The 20232-nt window shown below is 35.0% G+C and overlaps 1 protein-coding gene across 1 annotated transcript; it reads right to left on the bottom strand.

The window, feature by feature from the left end:
• Positions 1-818: 818 nt before the first annotated feature.
• On the bottom strand, positions 819-17999 carry LOC105707716 (zinc finger protein 708-like). The gene is made up of 3 exons (XM_021668885.2): positions 17866-17999; positions 16359-16454; positions 819-5783 (listed from the first exon to the last, which is right to left on the bottom strand). Exons 1-3 carry the CDS (start codon positions 17975-17977, stop codon positions 3382-3384), a joined length of 2610 nt encoding a protein of 869 aa, XP_021524560.2. The 5' UTR covers positions 17978-17999; the 3' UTR covers positions 819-3381.
• Between the last annotated feature and the right edge of the window lie 2233 nt (positions 18000-20232).

Here is a 20232-nt window from a genome sequence, read left to right as displayed (position 1 = left end):
ATTTATTACACAGGGCTAAGTATTGGACAATGTATGTAAACTTCAAAATACTATGTTTTAAAAAGTAAATACCCATTTCATCTGTCAAGTTAAAAAATATATGTTTAAAACTTTATAGAAAGTAAATATTTCAAATATGATCTGTATTTGCCATAAACTTGACTGAATAATATTAATCACATATAGCTTTGCATTTTTTTGTCATTTGTAAATTATAACCATAGAAACTTTGATACTTAACATCATGCCATGGACGCTGCACAGTGCCTGAAAGAAGCCAATTTACTTTAGGGCTTTTACTTTAAGTTTGGAGCACCCACAGTTTCTGGTGCTAATGCTAATAATATGGAAGACAATAAAAGGGCAGGCGGTCCCATGACTGCTGATGATCCCATGACTGGCCACTCTGTGAACGCAGTAAACAAATTTGCATGCAAAATAACAGAAAATATTTTAATTCTAAAACTGGCATAATCTTCACATATTTTCCAAAGAAAATAACCAAGGATTGGCTACAGATAGGTGACTAAGTATAAAAGCTGTATGCTGAACTTCACCCCCAACAAAATTATATAACAGTGAGAAAATTCTTGAAATTATAATATCAATATAAAAGATATTCAAATTTAAAATTTACAGAGGTAATTTTATTACTTGGCAACCTCTAACATTGACACTTACAGATTCTGCATGGAAACATAAGTTATGCTGTAAGTATATTATGAAACATTAAAAATTTATTACTTACCACTAACTGTTAGAAATTTAATTACCAAGATATATTTTATATTTGACACACTTTATGTAAGAATTTTTTAAAATTTTTCTTTTAAAAAATAAGCTAAATAAGAGAGGCTGAGACAGGGAGAATTGCTTGAACTCAAGAGATGGAGGTTACAGTGAGCTGAAATTGAGCCACTGACCTACAGCCTGGGTGACAGATCAAGATTCCAGTTTAAAAAAACAAAACAGAACAGAACAGAATAAAAAAAAAATAAATACCTAAAATCCTCATGACTCATGAAGCCTCCCAAGTAATTCCCTGAATATAATGGCTTAACAGATAAATTTACAAAAGTAAATTATAAAAGTTAAATGAACAATGACTAAGGAATAGTAGGCGTACAGAGGTTTCTTCAATTAAACACAATGAAATGTCCTAACTAAATAATATCTAAATACACAAATTATGAAATTACATCTAAAAATCATTTTGTGTGCCCTACTACATTTCTTACTAATCGCCTTACAATGAATACTTCTAAAACTGTAAAACAAAAAACTAATTATAAGAAACAGGAAAAGTATGGGTCTGTAAAATAATAAATAAAAGGTAAAGATATAGATTTGCATTTAGCATTATTGAGGTTGGTTTTCTTGCAAACTAGTCACCTTATGAAAATGATTTGTTTCAATATTGTGTTTTCTGAAAATAGGTAAAACTCATACACACACACACATTCTACAACTCTATTACAGTTACAAAAATCATTAGACTAACGTGTGTATTTAACTGTATGTGAATCAAAACTAAAAGTTTGTATGTGTAGGTAGCTCACATGTTCAAAGAAAAATATGTAACAAAATTTTAAAAATACTTATTTGGGAAATAGAAACGTATTTTATTTATACTTCTATATAGTTTTTATTATGACCATAAAAATAAAAGATACAGCATGAAGAAAATTGTGAGTTGAATTATATCATTATTTACTTTCCAAAAATTAATCTGTAAGGTTTTATTGAATGTTATAATTGAATGCTATAATTGAATGCAATTATAACACTCCGATTTTCTTTTGTTAAAAGTTACATAGCACTAATCTATCTAACAACTTTAGTTTTGGATGATGTTCTACATGCAACACTCCGATTTAGTGTAATGCCTGGAGGGTCAGTCTTAGTTATTTCTACTGTGAATTATTGATGTTGACATAGACTTAATTTTGAAATAAATGTTGTCCTCATAGTTACTACATCTGTAAACATATATTTTACTATGAACTCTCTGGTGTTTTCTTAGCTGTCATTTTTGAACAATTCTTTAGTTAAACTCATTACATGTATTAGGGTTTTTTCCAATACAATATAAATTCCCTGATGTTGAACAAGTTTTGAGAAACTGCTTCAGGTTTGTTCTCTAACACAAACTCTGCATAATAACATCTATGAAACAAGTTATGGTACACAAGCCTCTTTATATTTTTAACATTCCTCTTAAAAATGAATGCTATTCTTCACTTTAATGACATATTTTTCTGAAAGCTATTTTGACAATAATTGCACTTACAATGTTTTTATTAAGTATAAACTCTTGGATGTTGAGTAAGATATGAGCAGGTATCAATAGCTATTCCAGTTTTTATTATTTGTGGAATTTTTCTCGAGTATTAATGCTTTCTTGTGCAGTAAAATGTGAGTACTAGTTAAAAGTTTTGTCACATTTTTCAAACATGTAGTTTTTTAGAGTGTCAATTATCTTACTAGCAATCGAGAGTGACAACTACTTAAAGGCTTTAACACATTCTTAACATTTCTGGGGTCTATGATTACTATTATTTTATATTTTTAAGTTTGAGGTTGTTGTGAAAAGATTGTCTCATCTTTCAGGTTTGTAGAGTTTCTCTTCAATATAAATTATCTTATGTCTCCTGAGAATTGAGAAGTTGTAAAAGGCTTTGATACATTCTTTATGTTAGTACGGTTTCTCTCCAGTATTAATTGTGTGTAATAAATGTTGAGAACTTGTTAAAGTCTTTGTCACATTTGTTGGAATTCTCTCCAGTATGAATTACCTTATGTTTAGCAATGGTTAACAATATACTAAGAGCTTTGTCACATTCTTAGTATTGGTAGTTTCCATCCATTGTGTATTATTTTACGTTCTGTAGGGTTTAAGAGCTAGTTAAAAAGTCTGCCACATTCTTCACAAGCATCAGAATTCTCTCCAGTACTAAGTTGCTTATGTTTAGTAAGGGATGAGAACTGGTAAAAAGCTTTTCCACGTGCTTCAGTAATTAATATTTTGTTTACTTAGTGCTGATTCACAAAAGCCTTTGCCACATTCTTCACATTTGTACAGGGTTTCTCATCAGCATCAATTCTTATGTTTACTAAAGGTTAAGAATACACCAAAGCCTTTACCACACTGTTCACGTTTGCAGGATTTCTCTCCATTATGAATTGTTAAGATTCGAGAAATGGTTAAAAGCTTTTCCACATTCCTCCTATTTATTAAGCTTCTCTGAAGTATAAATTATCTTGGCTTGATGGCTGGTTAAAAGCTTTGCCACATTCTTCATATTTGAAGGCTTTCCCTCCGCTATGAATTCTCCTATGTGTAGTAAAGTGTGAGGACCAGTTAAAAGCTTTGCCACATTCTTAACATTTGTAGGGTTTCTCTCCACTATGAATTTTCCCATGTGTAGTAAGGGTTGATAACCGGTTAAAAGCTTTGCCACATTCTTTACATGTGTAGGGTTTCTCTCCAGTATGAATTATCTTATGTTTAGTGAGGTCTGAGGAACAGTTAAAAGCTTTGCCACATTCTTTACATTTGTAGGGTTTCTCTCCAGTATGAATTCTCTCATGTGTAGTAAGAATTGATAACCGGTTAAAAGCTTTGCCACATTCTTTACATTTGTATGGTTTCTTTCCAGTATGAATTACCTTATGTCTAGTGAGGTCTGAGGAACAGGTAAAAGCTCTGGTACATTCTTTACATTTGTAGGGTTTCTCTCCAGTATGAATTCTCTTATGTTTACTAAGGTGTGAGGAACAGTTAAAAGCTTTGCCACATTCTTTACATTTATAGGGTTTCTCTCCACTATGAATTCTCTCATGTGTAGTGAGGATTGATAACCACTGAAAAGCTTTGCCACATTCTTTACATTTGTAGGGTTTCTCTCCAGTATGAATTACCTCATGTGTAGTAAGAATGGATAACCGGCTAAAAGCTTTGCCACATGCTTTACATTTGTAGGGTTTCTTTCCAGTATGAATTACCTCATGTCTAGTAAGGTCTGAGGAACAGGTAAAAGCTTTGTTACATTCTTTACATTTGTAGGGTTTCTCTCCAGTATGAATTCTCTTATGTTTACTAAGGTGTGAGGAACAGTTAAAAGCTTTGCCACATTCTTTACATTTGTAGGGTTTCTCTCCACTATGAATTCTCTCATGTGTAGTGAGGATTGATAACCACTTAAAAGCTTTGCCACATTCTTTACATTTGTAAGGTTTCTTTCCAGAATGAATTCTCTTATGTCTACTAAGGTGTGAGGAACAGTTAAAAGCTCTGGTACATTCTTTACATTTGTAGGGTTTCTCTCCAGTATGAATTCTCTCATGTGTAGTAAGGATTGATAACCACTTAAAAGCTTTGCCACATTCTTTACATTTGTAAACTTTCTTTCCAGAATGGATTATCTTATGTCTAGTAAGGTGTGAGGAACAGTTAAAAGCTTTGCCACATTTTTTACATTTGTATGGTTTCTCTCCAGTATGAATTCTCTCATGTGTAGTAAGGATTGATAACCACTTAAAAGCTTTGCCGCATACATCACATTTGTAGGATTTCTCTCCACTATGAATTACCTTATGTCTAGTAAGGTCTGAGGAACAGGTAAAAGCTTTGCCACATTCTTCACATTTGTAGGGTTTCTCTCCACTATGTATTCTCTCATGTGTAGTAAGGATTGATAACCGGTTAAAAGCTTTGCAACACGCTTTACATTTGTACGGTTTCTTTCCAGTATGAATTATCTTATGTTTAGTAAGGTCTGAGGAACAGTTAAAAGCTTTGCCACATTCTTCACATTTGTAGGGTTTCTCTCCACTATGTATTCTCTCATGTGTAGTAAGGATTGATAACCGGTTAAAAGCTTTGCAACACTCTTTACATTTGTATGGTTTCTTTCCAGTATGAATTATCTTATGTTTAGTAAGGTCTGAGGAACAGTTAAAAGCTTTGGCACATTCTTCACATTTGTAGCGTTTCTCTCCACTGTGAATTCTCTCATGTGTAGTAAGAATTGATAACCGGTTAAAAGTTTTGCAACATACTTTACATTTGTAGGGTTTGTTTCCTGTATGAATTATCTTATGTTTAGTAAGGTCTGAGGAACACTTAAAAGCTCTGGCATATTCTTTACATTTGTAGGGTTTCTCTCCAGTATGAATTTTCTCATGTATATTAAGGATTGATAACCGCTTAAAAGCTTTGCCACATTCTTTACATTTGTAGGGTTTCTCTCCATTACGATTTCTCTTATGTTTAGTAACGTATGAGGAACAGTTAAAAGCTCTGCCACATTCTTTACATTTGTGGGGTTTGTTTCCTGTATGAATTAACTTATGTTTAGTAAGGTCTGAGGAACAGTTAAAAGCTTTGTCACATTCTTTACACTTGTAGGGTTTCTCTCTATTATGAATTTTCTCATGTGTAGTAAGGTTTGATAACCGGTTAAAAGCTTTGCCACATTCTTTACATTTATAAGTCTTCTTTTTAGCAAGTCTTATCTTATATCTATTTGAATATGAAAATGTATAAAAGACCTTTACATATTTATAACATAGATATATCTTGCCCTGTGTAGCCATCAAACATTTCTTAAGTTTACCATAAACTCTTTTGTGCATTTTACGATCATCCACACTTTCACAGACTTTTCTTAGTGGTACATTTTCATCTCCACAGTTTTCATATCTTCTCAGTATCACTTTTGGAAATAATTTTTTTGTGTTCTGCTTTGGTGATAGGTCTTGAGCAAAATAAGAACACATAACTGAAAAAAAATAAAAATAACAAATTACTCCACTTGCTAGACTAAGATTTGTTTATGTATCTAACCTATAAAATTACACAAACTGCATAAGCAAGATGGCATAGAAAAGTACCACAGGCCCAACTTTCTTCATAGACATATAAATCCAACAAAAAGATACTGACCAAAACACATTTGTGGAAGATTTGCAAATAAGTTACTTGTGTTCAGTGCCCGAGGTGAGCACAATGCAAAGAATCACATAGAACAAAAAGTTTATTACATTTACCCAACACAGACCCAACAGAGCTCTTCCTGCTCCCCAAACATAATGTAGTGTCTTTAGAAGTAATCTGTCAACTTTTTTTTAAACAAAAATAAATAAATAAATAAATAACATAAACCCCAGAAAAACAGTGTTTCTATTTTTGGCTTCTAAGTCTTTTCACGCACTGGTTTCTGTCTTCCATGGCATTAAATACTTAAATAAAAAGAGTGGTGGCTAATATGGTTTGGTTCTGTGTTTCCACTTAAACCTCATTTTGAATTGTAGCTCCCATAATTCTCATGAGTTGTGGAAGAAACCTGGTAGGAGGTAACTGAATTCTGGGGCTGTATATTTTCTAGGTTTTTCTTGTGATAGTTAACAAGGCTAACAAAATCAGATAGTTTTTATAAAGGAGAGTTCCTTTTCCCATGCTCCCTCTCTGACTGCCACCATGTAAGATGTCACTTTGCTTTTCCTTTGTTTTCTGCCATGATTATAAGCCCTCCCTAGCCATAGTGAGTGAAAAAGTGAAATAGTGAGTCTACGGAACATTTTTTTCTTTATAAATTACCCAGTCTTGGATATATCTTTATTGCAATATGAAAGCAGACTACTACAGTAGTATTCTTTGGAATGACAGTTTGAGTCACTAAAACCAAAGGTAAATGCTACAGCAGTAGAGAGACTGACCAGTACTACAGAGAGAAAACACATGTAGCAAATGAGGACTGGCCATTAAACAGCAACACTAAGAAATTTCTTTAAATAAAATTTCAGACAAGATACATCCTAAGAACATGTCTAAGAGGCTCCCAGAATCTCTAGCTAAAACAATTTGTTTTAATGTATGTCAGAAAAAAAGCTACATTATAAAGACTGTGACAGGTAGATTTTTTTAAATGTTCAAATCTCAATCAAAAATTACAATGCATAGAAAATATTACAGCAAAATAACCCGATATAAAAATTATAAACTGTTCAGAAAGCAACTATAAAAAATGAAGATGTATAAATTAATTTTTAAAAATTTAAATAAATTAAATAATACTCAGTGAGTGAAAGAGAAACAGACAACTATAAAGAAATTATACAACTAGAATAAGCACAAAAATAATAAAAATATCAAAAAATTATAGAGGCAAAAAATATAAAAAGTAAAAAATTCTAGAAGAGCAAATGATGAATAATAAAGATAGAAGCTCAACAAATAAACTAGGATACGCACAAACATATTTATAACAAACACACATATAAACACAATTTTAAAGTCACAGATGAAAGGGAAATCTTGGGTGCCCCAAGAGAAAAGTGATGTGTCATTTACAAGTATAGTCTTTTAAGATAGCGAGTGAATTTGCCAATAAAAAATGTGCAGGCCAGAAGAAAACTGCTATAGTCAAAGTCCTGAAAAAAAAAAAAAATCTGTTAAGTGAGAATAATATCAACAGCAAAACTGTTCTACCAAATACCAAAAAAAATAAAAAGAAACCTCCCAAAATAACTAACTTCTGAGAAAGTATATTGGCACTGCATGTTTGCTACATATCAAAAATGATAAAATGAGTTTCTTTCACTGAAAATAACATGATTCAAAAAAACAGCACCTAATTATTGGAAAATACATTGTTCTCAGAAAGATATGCACATACAAATAAATTGAATTATTTAGCATTATCATAATCGTGAAAAAAATTTTCAATTATTCTTTAAAATTTATAAAAGCCTAGAAATATTTATAAACATGTTAATAAATGTAAAACATAGAAATATAATTAGTAATATAAATGACAAATGAGAGCAAATGTAATGGAGAATACTTGCTTGCAACTGAAGCTATTTTTTAGAATTTTAAAGTATATTGTTGTATTTTATTTTATACAGGTAATGAAATGTCAACTTTTTTGTTGCCATATAAACAACTTTTTGTACTGAAAACTATAAAAATAGCATAAAGTTTGCTCTTATTGTAACCTAAAAATTTTGAAAGTCAGAAAATCTAATTATCATGCTCTAGCTAAACTAGCTAATGCTTTCTTTATCCACAAGTAATTTTCCCTTCACTGAATTTGGGCTTCTAAAATACATGGGAATACTTATATCTGTTGGATTCTTTGGGTCAAATTAAACAGTAGAGCTGAAGTTATTCAAATACATTCAAAATACACAGATCCCTTATAAATTAGCAACATAGTAGGAAGAAAAAGATACAAGAAAAATACATCCTAGAACTCATTATCAAAATTATTGGTATATAGTCTATACTAGCAGAGAGTAGGTTTCTTGGTCTGCTATATAACATTAACAGCAAGAAAAACAAAAGTGCAAAAATAAGGTTTATCGCTGAAGTGGCTTGGTGTCCTAATTCCTTATTCTAGCATTCTCAGAAGGATCTCATCCTCTAGACATGCAGAAACTGCAGGGACACTATAACATTCCTCTTCTTGATGCATTCTTAACTTTCCTAAGCCCAGTTTTTGTTAGTGACCTTTCATGCTTCCTAGGACCTCTGCCTAGTAACACGTATCTGAATCTTGCCATCCTTTCTCTCTGCACAAATAGCAATGAATATTGAAAACTAAAAATTTACACCGATAAAATAAAATTGGATCATTCTCTTAAATTGTATACAAAAAAAATAGTTTAAATAAAATACCCAGACACGATAAAATAACAAATCTCTTAGAAACAAAATAAGGGAAAGACATGACATTGGTCTTCAAACCATTTTCTTAGATATAACATTAAATTCAGGAGCAACAAAGAAAAGAACAGAAACATTTGACTACATTATAATTCAATATTTCTGTACATCAAAGAAAACATTCAATAGAGTGACAATGCCTTTTAGAAAATGAGTGAAAATATTTACAAATCACATGTGATCCGAGTTAATATTCATAATATATAAACAACTCAAAATTTAAAAAGAGTTGAATAATTTGATTTAGAAATGGACACTTAATTTGATTTAGAAATGGACACTTAATTAAATGAAACATTAGAAAGTAGCATTTGAAAGAATATAAAAAATTACTGATTGGTAGAGAAATGCATAATAATTATAATGAAAACCAAAATCACCTCACACCAATTAGAATGGCCATAATAAATTTTTTAAAAGCAGCAAATTCATTGATGATGCAATATAAATAAAACACACGCTGACCGTTGGAAGACAAAAATACAGTCATCATTTAAAATGTTATGAATGTTTCTCAAATAATTAAACATGAAAGTATCATCAAATACAGGAATCCCAATTATGAATCTATATCCAAAGTATGCAACTCGGGACCTGGAAGATATATTTAACTGTCTATGTTTATTGTACCGCTATTCACAAAAGCCAAAAGGCAGAAGCAACTCAGTTGTTTTTTGATTTATATACACACCAAAAAATGTAACATATATGTATGGTGGAACCTTACTTAGCCTTAAAACAAATCTTGTCACATTAAAAAATCTTAGATATTAAGATAAATCTTGAGAATATTACCTAAACTAAGCTGGTACCAAAACATTGAATACTAGATGATATCATTTATATGAGCTATGTCAAGGAGTCACATTTATAAAAACAGAAAGGGGAAGAAGGTTTCTCATGGGCTGAATAGAGGGTAAAAATGGGCAGTTGTTTCAGTTGTTACACATTTTGAGTTTTAGTTTTACAAATGTAAAATTTCTGGAAGTGTTTTGAATAACAATGTGAATATACTTCACATACCTAAAGTGTGCAGTGTTTTTGTTGTTGTTTTGTTTTGTTTTTTAAAGAAAGGGTAAGGCCAGGCACAGTGGCTCACACTTGTAATCCCAGCACTTTGGGAGGTTGAGGTGGGTGGATTATTGCCTGAGGTTGGGAGTTCAAGACCTGCCTGACCAACACGGAGAAACTTGGTCTCTACTAAAAATACAAAATTAGCTGGGTGTGGTGGTGCAAACCTGTAATCTCAGCTACTCAAGAGGCTGAGGCAGGAGAATTGCTTGAATCCAGGAGGTGGAGGTTGCAGTGAGCCAAGATCACACCATTGCACTCCAGCTTGGGCAACAAGAAAGAAAATCCATATCCAAAAAAAAGAAAAGAAAAAGGTAGAATATTACTCTGTCGTCCAAGATTCCAAGATGAAGTGTAATGGCACAGTTATGGATCACTGTAGCCTGAATGAAACTCCCAGGCTCAAGTAATTTCTGTCCCATCAATCTCCCAAGTTTCTGGGACCACAATCCCAGTCATGCCTGGCTATTTTAAAAAATATTTTGTAGAGAGTAGTTCTTTATATGTTTACCAGGCTGGTCTGAATTTTTTTGGGCTCAAGCACTTAGATAAAATATTTTGAAAATAATAAATCTATGGTGACTTTTAGCTCAAGGCTATCACTCTAGTGGTGAGATGGTTAGCACAGGATAGTGTGGTCTTATAAATCTCATAGTAGATCACTGCCTCTGGAAGGAAAATATAAAATGACACCAGTTCCTTCCTAACGTTAGGGACATTTGACACTCTATAATTGAATCCCAAAAGGGGATACCCCTGGCAGAGATTCTGAGGTCTGGTACTAAAGCTTACTCAGAATGTTCTCTCAGGCTGGGCACGGCGGATTATGCCTGTAATCTCAGCAGTTTGGGAGGCTGAGGCGGGTGGATCACCTGAGGTCAGAGGTTGGAGAGACCCTGACCAACAAGGAGAAACCCCATCTCTACTAAATGTACAAAAGTTAGCTAGTCATGATGGCACATACCTGTAATCCCAGCTATCTGGGAGGCTGAGGCTGGAGAATTGCTTGAACCTGGGAGGTGAAGGTTGCAATGAGGTGAGATCACATCATTGTATTCCAGCCTGGGCAACAAGAGTGAAACTGCATCTCACCAAAAGAAAAAAAAAAAAAATTCTGACATCTACAATACTGCTTCACCCACAACACTGTATGTAACGTGGAGTTTACCACTGAATGGGAAAGTGAAATGGCACGGTATGTATACAGGCTTTTGTGCTGTCATTCTAAGCAGGGGGTTTAGTTAACATGTGATGCTCTCCCTTGGTGCTTTTTGGCCCCAGAGTTCCTTGGAGTCTGGAGACATTGGGCCTTTAAACTGTCTTACCCAAAATTTTGGTTCACAGCCTTTATTGGATTATTTATTGGGCCAAACAAAATAAAACCAGTGAGATTGTACTGCTATGTCATGGGTAGGGGTTCAAGCTATTAGATCTTAGTTTGTGTGTATACATGTCTACATGTGTTTCTTTATATACTTATTGTTAAATGTTGTGTCTACCAAATTGGTCTGTAAGTAAGAGTGCTCATGTAAGTAAATGTAAGCAAGTTTTTTTTTCTTTCTTTTCTTGGAGACAGAGTCTCACTCTGTCACCCAGGTCTGAGTGCAGTGGCATTATTCTGGCTCACTGCAACCTCCAACTTCCAGGTTCAAGCAATTCTCCTGCCTCAACCTCCTGAGTAGCTGGGATTACAGGTGCACCACACATTCAGCTAATTTTGTATTTTTAGTACAGATGGGGTTTCACAATTTTAGTCAGTCTAATCTCAAAATTCTGATCTCAGGTGATCTGCCCGCCTCGGCCTCCCAAAATGCTGAGATTACAGGCATTAGCCAACACACTCAGCCAGCAATTTTTAAATACATATGACTTAAGTATAATTTAAGTAAATAAGCTTGCTTTAAAATTATTGCTAAAATAAAAATAAAACTACCTTTAAAATGTAGACATACATTTCAAATTATGCAACTCAGAAAGTAGGTTGGTTAAATGTTTTAAGGTCACTAACTGCTTTTTTGGCTTTTGAAAGCTTTTTGACTTTTCTGCTTTACATGTTGGTAAGAGCAGGAAACATACGCCATATCTCTAGCTATGCCAGAAACAGTAAAACCTGATCTGCACCTAAGTCCATAAAACTAAAATGACTTGCCAGGCATTTCACCAAAATTAAGGATTGCTAACAATTACCATTATAACATGTAATTGAGACTACTGAAAACAGATGTGCATGCGAGGTGTGTAAGGAAAGTGAAATATGTCTTTAGTAAAAGAAAGTAAGAAGGCATGAAAATGCAAATTTTTGTCTAGTTTAGAGGGTTAAAGGATTGATTTTAAATAAGTTACAACTAAAAGTTTAAACAAGTTATGGAAAGTTAGTAAAAATTAAAATGAGAATCTATGTGTGAACATATTGACTGAATTCAAAAATGTATTATTTAGTTATTCCATAAATTGAACACTGGAATAAAAGCACAACAAGGGTGTCTTAAGGCACTGACCTACTCTTTAACACAAATTTGTAAAGGGTTATAAAAGTTTAATAAGAATCACACTTCATAGTCAATCTGGTTAAGATTGGATAAAATTATCTATAAGGTTTTATTTAAAAAGTTGGGGTTGACAATAATAGACTAATGCAAGTGTGAGATTTGGCTTTCTTTCCCTTGAAAAAAGATTTTTCTTTGACTTACGGAAAACCATCTAAAAACAAAGGTGAGGACAAGAAACAGATTGTTTGAAAAACTAGTTTCCCTCTTGATGACTTTGTGCTTAAAAAAATAACAACAAAAAAACTCAACTTTATGTCTTTTAAACAGATGACTTGTGGTAATCTAAATTTCTGTTAAGCATTTTGAGCCTTCATAGCTTCAAAATTGTCTTTTCTAACCCATGGTTTTGGATGCCACAGAGGGCCCCTGGGTCATCCAAGGGAGAGGTAAACAGGATTATTTGACATGTTTATTGACATAAGATTATTGGTCAGGTAGTGTTTGATTTTCAGGCAATATTTTAGTGAAAAATGTTAATGTGTGTTCCAAAAGTTGTATGGAATTCCTAGAGTTCTGATGTCTGAGTTTGTGTTATCAATCATAATTAAACTTATTGTGTTAGGTCATTGTAAATCACAAAGGTGACTGAATTTCTTTTGTCAATCATGTTTTTCACTGGTGGAAGAGACAAATCTTCCCTCCCGGGTGCAGCAGTAGCTGTCTGACTCACAGCTGCTCCACAAGGACAAGCAGAAGCTCTGCCCCTTTTGAGTTGGTGGGGTTGGAGCTTCGTGGGTGCAGCTGCAGCCACCCTCCCAGGTAGAAAACATGGGCATCTCTGTTGCTTACATCCTTGAAGTCCTGGGAAGGTCCTCTCCCATTTTTGCTGGCTTGGAGGTGTCTGCTCCTGCTTCATGGCCTCTCTCCTCTCCCAGCACCTGTACACTCCAATCTCAGAGCAGGGTTTTAGTCAAGCCCGGGGACCATAAATGGCAGCAGGAGGCAGACAGATTCCTTAGCAGAAGAGTGAGTCCCTTGTAGAGAACCACCTTTAGGGGCCCAAAGACCACAGCAGGGACTTCTGGTGCCTCCTTTTGGCCTGCCCATGGCCACCCATGGACAAATTGTAATGCACTCACTTCCCTCTGAGGCCCAGAAAAGCCCTGGCTTCAGACAGAGAGCAAAGGACACAGAAACAATGGGATGATCAGTTGCAGAGACAAACTACTTTCTCTGCTGGCAGCTTCGGAGACTGGCAGAGACCTCAGAATGACCTGCCTGCAGAGTGAAGTCACTCTCTTCAGGGCCTTCTCTCTGCTGAGAGCTAAACACTTGATGGGATGACCTGCCTACAGAGAGGAGCTACCCACTGTGTGTCTCCTCTGAACTCTTCTAACACTAAATAAAGATCCTCCTTGTTTTCATCCTTCACTTGTCTGCATATCTTATTCCTCCTGGATGCAGGACAAGAACTCGGGTAATAGTGCCACTGGTCACAGAGATTTCCAGGAAAAAAGCTGACACCTCAAAGATTCTGTAACACATGCATAATATGTATATTCTAACATATTGTCCTAAATTTCTGAATCTAATGTTGCAGACAAATTTGAAATAGGAAACAGAAAGTAGAAATGTATAGGGATAGCAACATCAGTAAGATGGAAAAATAACAGGTGCTCTATTTTCTGATTCCCCCAGAGCAAGAAAATTTGTCAGCCATTTTGGACAAAAATGTCTACATAAAAGAGTTAGACGCTATGGCTCACCCCTATAATGACAGATACATGCTACACTGAGGTTGGAGAATTGTTGCAGGAAAGGATTTCAGGACCAGGCTGGTTTATGTGGCAAGACCCCATCTCAAAAATAAGTGCCTTTAATAGAGCTTTGAGATCCAGGAAGGAAATTATGAAACTCTGCTAAAGCCCAAAATTGAAGAGTGTTCTTTTCAGAAGGCAGGCCCTCTTCAATGTAGCAAACTACAGGACCTCTGCTCTTGGCTAAAGAACCAGGAAATGGTCCACCCAACTTGGTCTCACTGAGAATGGTGAACTTACTCTGTAATCATCACAAACTCCTCCCATCAACCATCTGGGAGAGGACCTTTCCCCTCAGAGGCCTGGAGGAAGATACAAATTAACAGCCATGCAGGCAGGCCTGCAGACCTTGGCCTTTACTGTGATTCCAGAAGCAGTTCAATGACTCAGTTTCAGCTTCCTGGACCACAGTTCATGGCCAGTTATGCCTACATAGAAACTCACAGTGACTTAGAAAAATTCTCTTTGGGGCTGGGCATGGTGGTTTATGCCTGCAATATCTCAGCACTTCGGGAGACTAAGGAGGGTAGATCACGAGGTCAGGAATTCAAGACCAGCCTGGCCAAGATGGTAAAACCCTGGTTATACTAAAAATACAAATGTTAGCCAGCCATGGTGGGAGGCACCTGTATTCCCAGCTACTAGGAGACTGAGGTTGAGAATTGCTTAAACCCGGGAGGCAGAGGTTGCAGTGAGCCAATATTGTGCCAGTGCACTCCAGCATGGCTGACAGAGTGAGGCTCTGTCTCCAAAAAAAAACAATCTCTGGTATTCAGTGAAAGCCGTGCCGTACTCATCCACACCCTGATATAAGGTCCACCATATGCAGACCCAACTGCAGACACCTCCCTTAGTGTCTTCTCTACAAATCAAAGTCCTAAAGGATATTCAGTCTGTCTAAAAATAAAATGGAATTTACAATTACCCAAGTTCTTTGTAACAAGCCAACTAAAGGTTGACCCTAGTGTAGACTCAGAAGTCTTGTGACAAACCAAACTACAAACCTTCTCCACTACAAACTCAGAGAGTATCCCATCGCCCTGGGGGCCTAGCAAAAGAAAATCTTTACCTTCTAAAACCATTTTACAAAAACTTGAAGAGGTATTTGCTCCTTCAAATTCACAGACACCAATGCAGAACTATATTGTGCCCATTGTCAGTGCTTCTATTTTAACACAGCACTGAAAGCATGTGTCAGAAGAGATAGATGAAAAGTTTTTAAAGACATTGAAATTGAAGACAAGTAAGTGAAAAGTTGCTGTTTCTAGATTATATAATCTTATATATAAAAAACTATAAACAGTACATTAAAACCTGTCTAAACTAATAAACATACTCATTAAATTAGAAAAATATAATAAAATTAAATTACAAGTATAAATTATGGTTCCACATACTTAAAACAAACTCTCTGATATAATAGAAAAACAATCTATTTGGAATAGCATTGTTTTTCTATTATACAACAATAAATTTCTAAGAAAAAAATTAACCAGATGTAAAAAATATTTACAATGAAAGATATATCAATAAAAAAATTAAAGACAAAAATAAATTTAATTTTTTTTATGTCTATGGATTGAAAGAATAAATATTTTTAAAGTGCCATATTATCCAAAGTAGTCTATAGATTCAATAAACTCCCTTTCAAAATTTCATGGTATTTTTCTCAAAGTAATGAAAAATACAATTGTAAAATTTACGTGAAACTACAATAAACTGAATAGCCAAAGCAATCTTGAGGAAAAAGAACAAAGCAGAAGGACATCATACTTTATAATTTTAAACTATGTTTCAAGTCTATTGTAATAAAAAGTGGATGGACTGTGTAGAGAAATGAACAACAGCAAGGAAGATGGGACATAAACCACCACTCACACATTTCAGGCATGATGCTAAAGAGAATTTAAAACAAGAGTTTAACATAGAAGTTTCTCAAAATTATGCAGATATTTTTGTCTTCCCCATAACAATGGAAAAGCAGTCAGATTGTGCAGTCTCTTATACTTCATGAAGAGCACTTTGGGCTCTCATTGTAAACTTGAAAAAAGATCACCAAAGAAAAAGAAGAATCTTTAGAAAATTTAAAAACATAAGACAGAAGGTACCTCTGTGTGAGAGCAAAATACAAACTCCTCAGGCATCCCAGAAACTATTTCCTTTGGAACACAGCTTCCCAAATCACATTTTAAAGACTGACTTTCTCTTCGACTTTTGGACCTCTCATCTGTTGCATTCATTCTCACATACCTGGTGGTTTGGCTACAGTCTCATGTCTCTTCATATTCCAAGGCTCTTTTCCTTGCTCCAGATAGGTGATCAGGTCTGGCTTAGACAAAGCAGTACCTGTTTTATTAAAAATAAATAAAGAAACATGAATGTTGCTCATATTCTCCAGTTCTCAAGTTACTAATTTGCTCTGTAAGAATGATAGAATAGGCTGGGCGCGGTGGCACACACCTATAATCCCAGTACTTTGGGAGGCCGAGGCGGGTGGATCACGAGGTCAAGAGATCAAGACCATCCTGGTCAACATGGTGAAACCCCGTCTCTACTAAAAATACAAAAAAAAAAATTAGCTGGGCATGGTGGTGCATGCCTGTAATCCCAGCTACTCAGGAGGCTGAGGCAGGAGAACTGCCTGAACCCAGGAGGCGGAGGTTGCGGTGAGCCGAGATCACGCCATTGCACTCCAGCCTGGGTAACAAGAGCGAAACTCCGTTTCCCAAAAAAAAAAAAAAAAAAAAGAGAATGATAGAATATTCTCATAAATTAATCCCAAAATAATAATTTACAACTGAAATTTTTAAATATTTAGAAAATATTTTAAATTTGTATATATATATATATATTTTTTTTTTTTGAGACAAAGTTTTGTCCTTGTTGCCCAGGATGGAGTGTAATGACACAATCTCGGCTAACCCACCACATGGGTTCAAGCAATTCTCCTGCCTCAGCCTCCTGAGTAACTGGGATTACAGGCATGCACCACCACCCACACATAACATTTTGTATTTTTAGTAGAGACACGGTTTCCCCATATTGGTCAGGCTGGTATCAAACTTCCGAACCCAGGTGATCTGCCCACCTTGGCCTCCAAAAATGCTAGAATTACAGGCATGAGCCACTGTACGCAGCCTAAATTTGTATGTTCCTAATTTAACCACTTAGTACTACTGAATCAAAAACTGGTGGTGGAAGGCCAGGCACAGTGCTCATGCCTGTAATCTCAGCACTATGAAAGATACAGGCAGGCAGATCACCTGTGGTCAGGATATAGAGACCAGCCTGGACAAAATGGTGGAACCCCATCTCTGCTAAAAATACAAATAAAAGTAGCAGGGGATTGTGTTGTGTGCCTGTAATTCCAGCTACTCAGGAGGCTGAGGCAGGAGAATTGTGTGAACCCAGAAGGTGGAGGCTGCAGTGAACCAAGCTTGCACTACTGCACTCCAGCATGAGAACAGAGCAAGATTCATCTCAAAAACAAAACAAACAACAATAAATAAATAAAAAACTGGTGGGTGGCAATTAGATTTTTAGGTGTAGGAAATAGTATTTTAAGCCACCAACTTTCGGTCATTACCAATAATCTAGAGTGAAAAATACAGATCAGCTTAGGAATGTGGATAATTCAGATCAACATGAAACATCTTGAAGATATTCCTCTCTAAACAAATTTCCAACATTTTTTTCATAATAAAATAGAATAAAACCTTTAGGGTATATTATGAATGCGTATTGAAGTTATTCTTACCAAGGAAGACCAGGTTTCTGTAGTTCTCTAGCATCACATCTCTGTATAAATTCTGTTGTGCAGTGTCCAGGCATTGCCACTCTTCCAGAGAGAATTCTATGGCCACATCCATAAATGTCAATGGTCCCTGATAAACACACACATACATATATATATTTATCAAGCAGCCATGGGCATAATTTTTAATTTGACTCAAGATAAAATGAGAGTAAAAAGAAATGCTGCTACCTTACTGGAGTGGATGAAACCTATAAAATAATTCTCAACACAGAAATATATTCTAATGTATTCTCTAACTGTGTAAAGAGACTAGCATAACCCACAACATCAGTCAATGTTTTTTGGATTGCAAAGTATAAAATTCAGGGCATAAACACAAATGTACACTATTTTATTTATTTTATTTTTATTTTTTATTGCATTTTAGGTTTTGGGGTACATGTGAAGAACATTCAAGATTGTTGCATAGGCACACACATGGCAGTGTGTACAAATGTACATTTTTAAGTGCTGTATTTGCATCAAACAAAATGAGCTGTGTACATTTTTCAGATAAAAAAGACATGCTGAGTTAGAAGGTACCTCTCAAATTTCAATGTGTACAATGAACGGGAGATCTTTCCTGGCAGATTATTTTTTTCAGAAGATCTGAAATAAGGACTGAGTTTCTGAATTTCTAACAAATTCACCAGTAATGTAACTGTTTTTAGCCTGATAAGAATATTTTGTCAAACAGCCAGCAAATGAAAGAACCTGCTTTTACCAGTTTCTCTGGCCCATAAACAAGGAAAGAGATTTCTGCAAATTGGCCATGTAATTCTAATTAGAAGCCTGGGCTGATAATTGCTTAGCTAAGAATTACCTCTCAAGTTTGAATGACCTTATAAATCTCTTGGTAATTTTGACCCCACTCTAGGTAATGTGATTCCGGAGGTTTGCGAAGGGTCCATAAGTGTGTGTTTTAACCAAGTCCACTGTCAATGCTGATGTTGCTCCCCCTGGCCTCATCATTAGAATTAGTCTGAGAAAACAAGCAGAGCACAGAATCCCTTACGCTCAACACTCTTGTCACAAAACATATAATTTTGGTACAAATGAAGACAACCAGTCTCCATCCTGCAATATATTATTTCCTGGATCTTTAGGAGGAAGTAATGTCTGAATAAGTCTGCATTTGGAAAACAACATGTACACAGTTATTAATGCAATGTTTACAAAGCAAGTACTATGTGATCAAGAGTATGTTACAGAGAACTATGCTTGGAATAACATATTATGAAATTTAATCTTCATAAAACCCTGGGATTGGCACTAAGTGTCTAATAATTCCCATTATTTAAATAAAGGGCCCAGCATTTTTATTTACTTTTCTGTTTCTCTGTAATTGGTTGTTTAAAAAAATGTATAGAATAAAATCTAAATATAGACAGATAAGAGGGATACAGAAAAAGAAAGAGGTTAATGCAGTTTAGAGAAATTGTTATTGTATTTATGTTTACTTTCTTGTTAATCATTTAACAACTACTCGATATGAAGGGATAGAAAACAAGTTGCTAAATGAAGAGTCTCTGCAAGCACTGGTGTTAATAGAAAATTTAAAAATTCAGACCTTAAAATACATATTTGATGTTTTTCATTTATCTCCTTTTGTGTTTCAGGAAATTGTGCTCAACAGCTCTAGAAAGGTAGCAGGATTCATCAGGGCACAGTGACTCATGCCTGCAATTCAAGCACTTTGGGAGGCTGAGGCAGGCAGATTACAAACTCAGAAATTTGAGACCAGCCTGGCCAATGCAGTGAAGCCCCATCTCTACTAAAAATACAAAAATTAGTTGGGTGTGGTGGTGTGCGAAGGGTGCTAAGGAGGCTGAGGCAGAAGACTTGCTTGAAACCCTGGAGGCAGAGGTTGAAGTGAGCTGAGATCACAGCACTGCACTCCAGCCTGGGCTACAGAGCAAGGCTCTGTCAAAAAAGAAAAAAAGAAAAGAGAAAAAAAAAAAAAAGAGAAAAGAAAATAAGATGCCAGGATTCACCACCCAAAACTCTGATTTTCTCTAATCAGTTCTGAGGCAAGACTCTAGGGTGGGGCCAAACCTAAATGAAGCCCCCAAATAAGGTGATTCTGAGCAGAACTGGGTCTTGGAGATTACCCTTTGTACGATTCTACTCTCTATGCCTCTGAGGGGCATTTCCAGTTCTGTTTTTCCTATGTTTACATAAGAGAAACTTAAATGCCAGAGTTTGTGTAATTTTTATCTTTTTTAGCCACTGTGTCTTCAATTTTATAACATACACTAATAGGCAATTAAAACAAATCTTTTAAGATTTTCTAGGATTATTTTCTTAGAAGATAAATATGTATTCTTA

The sequence above is a fragment of the Aotus nancymaae genome, unplaced genomic scaffold, assembly GCF_030222135.1.
Source record: "Aotus nancymaae isolate 86718 unplaced genomic scaffold, 86718_ANA_hifiasm-v0.15.2.pri h1tg000049l, whole genome shotgun sequence".
Lineage (NCBI taxonomy): Eukaryota > Metazoa > Chordata > Mammalia > Primates > Aotidae > Aotus > Aotus nancymaae.
Note: the sequence above shows the minus strand (reverse complement) of the source record. Positions and strands in the feature narration are given on the sequence as shown.

Coding starts and splice junctions, on each gene's coding strand:
- LOC105707716 (XM_021668885.2), bottom strand. CDS start 17,977: ATGGATGTGGCCATAGAATTCTCTCTGGAAGAGTGGCAATGCCTGGAC. Junction 16,455..17,865: donor CAGAAACCTGGTCTTCCTTG/GTAAGAATAACT, acceptor TTAATAAAACAG/GTACTGCTTTGTCTAAGCCA. Junction 5,784..16,358: donor GACTGTAGCCAAACCACCAG/GTATGTGAGAAT, acceptor ATTTTTTTTCAG/TTATGTGTTCTTATTTTGCT.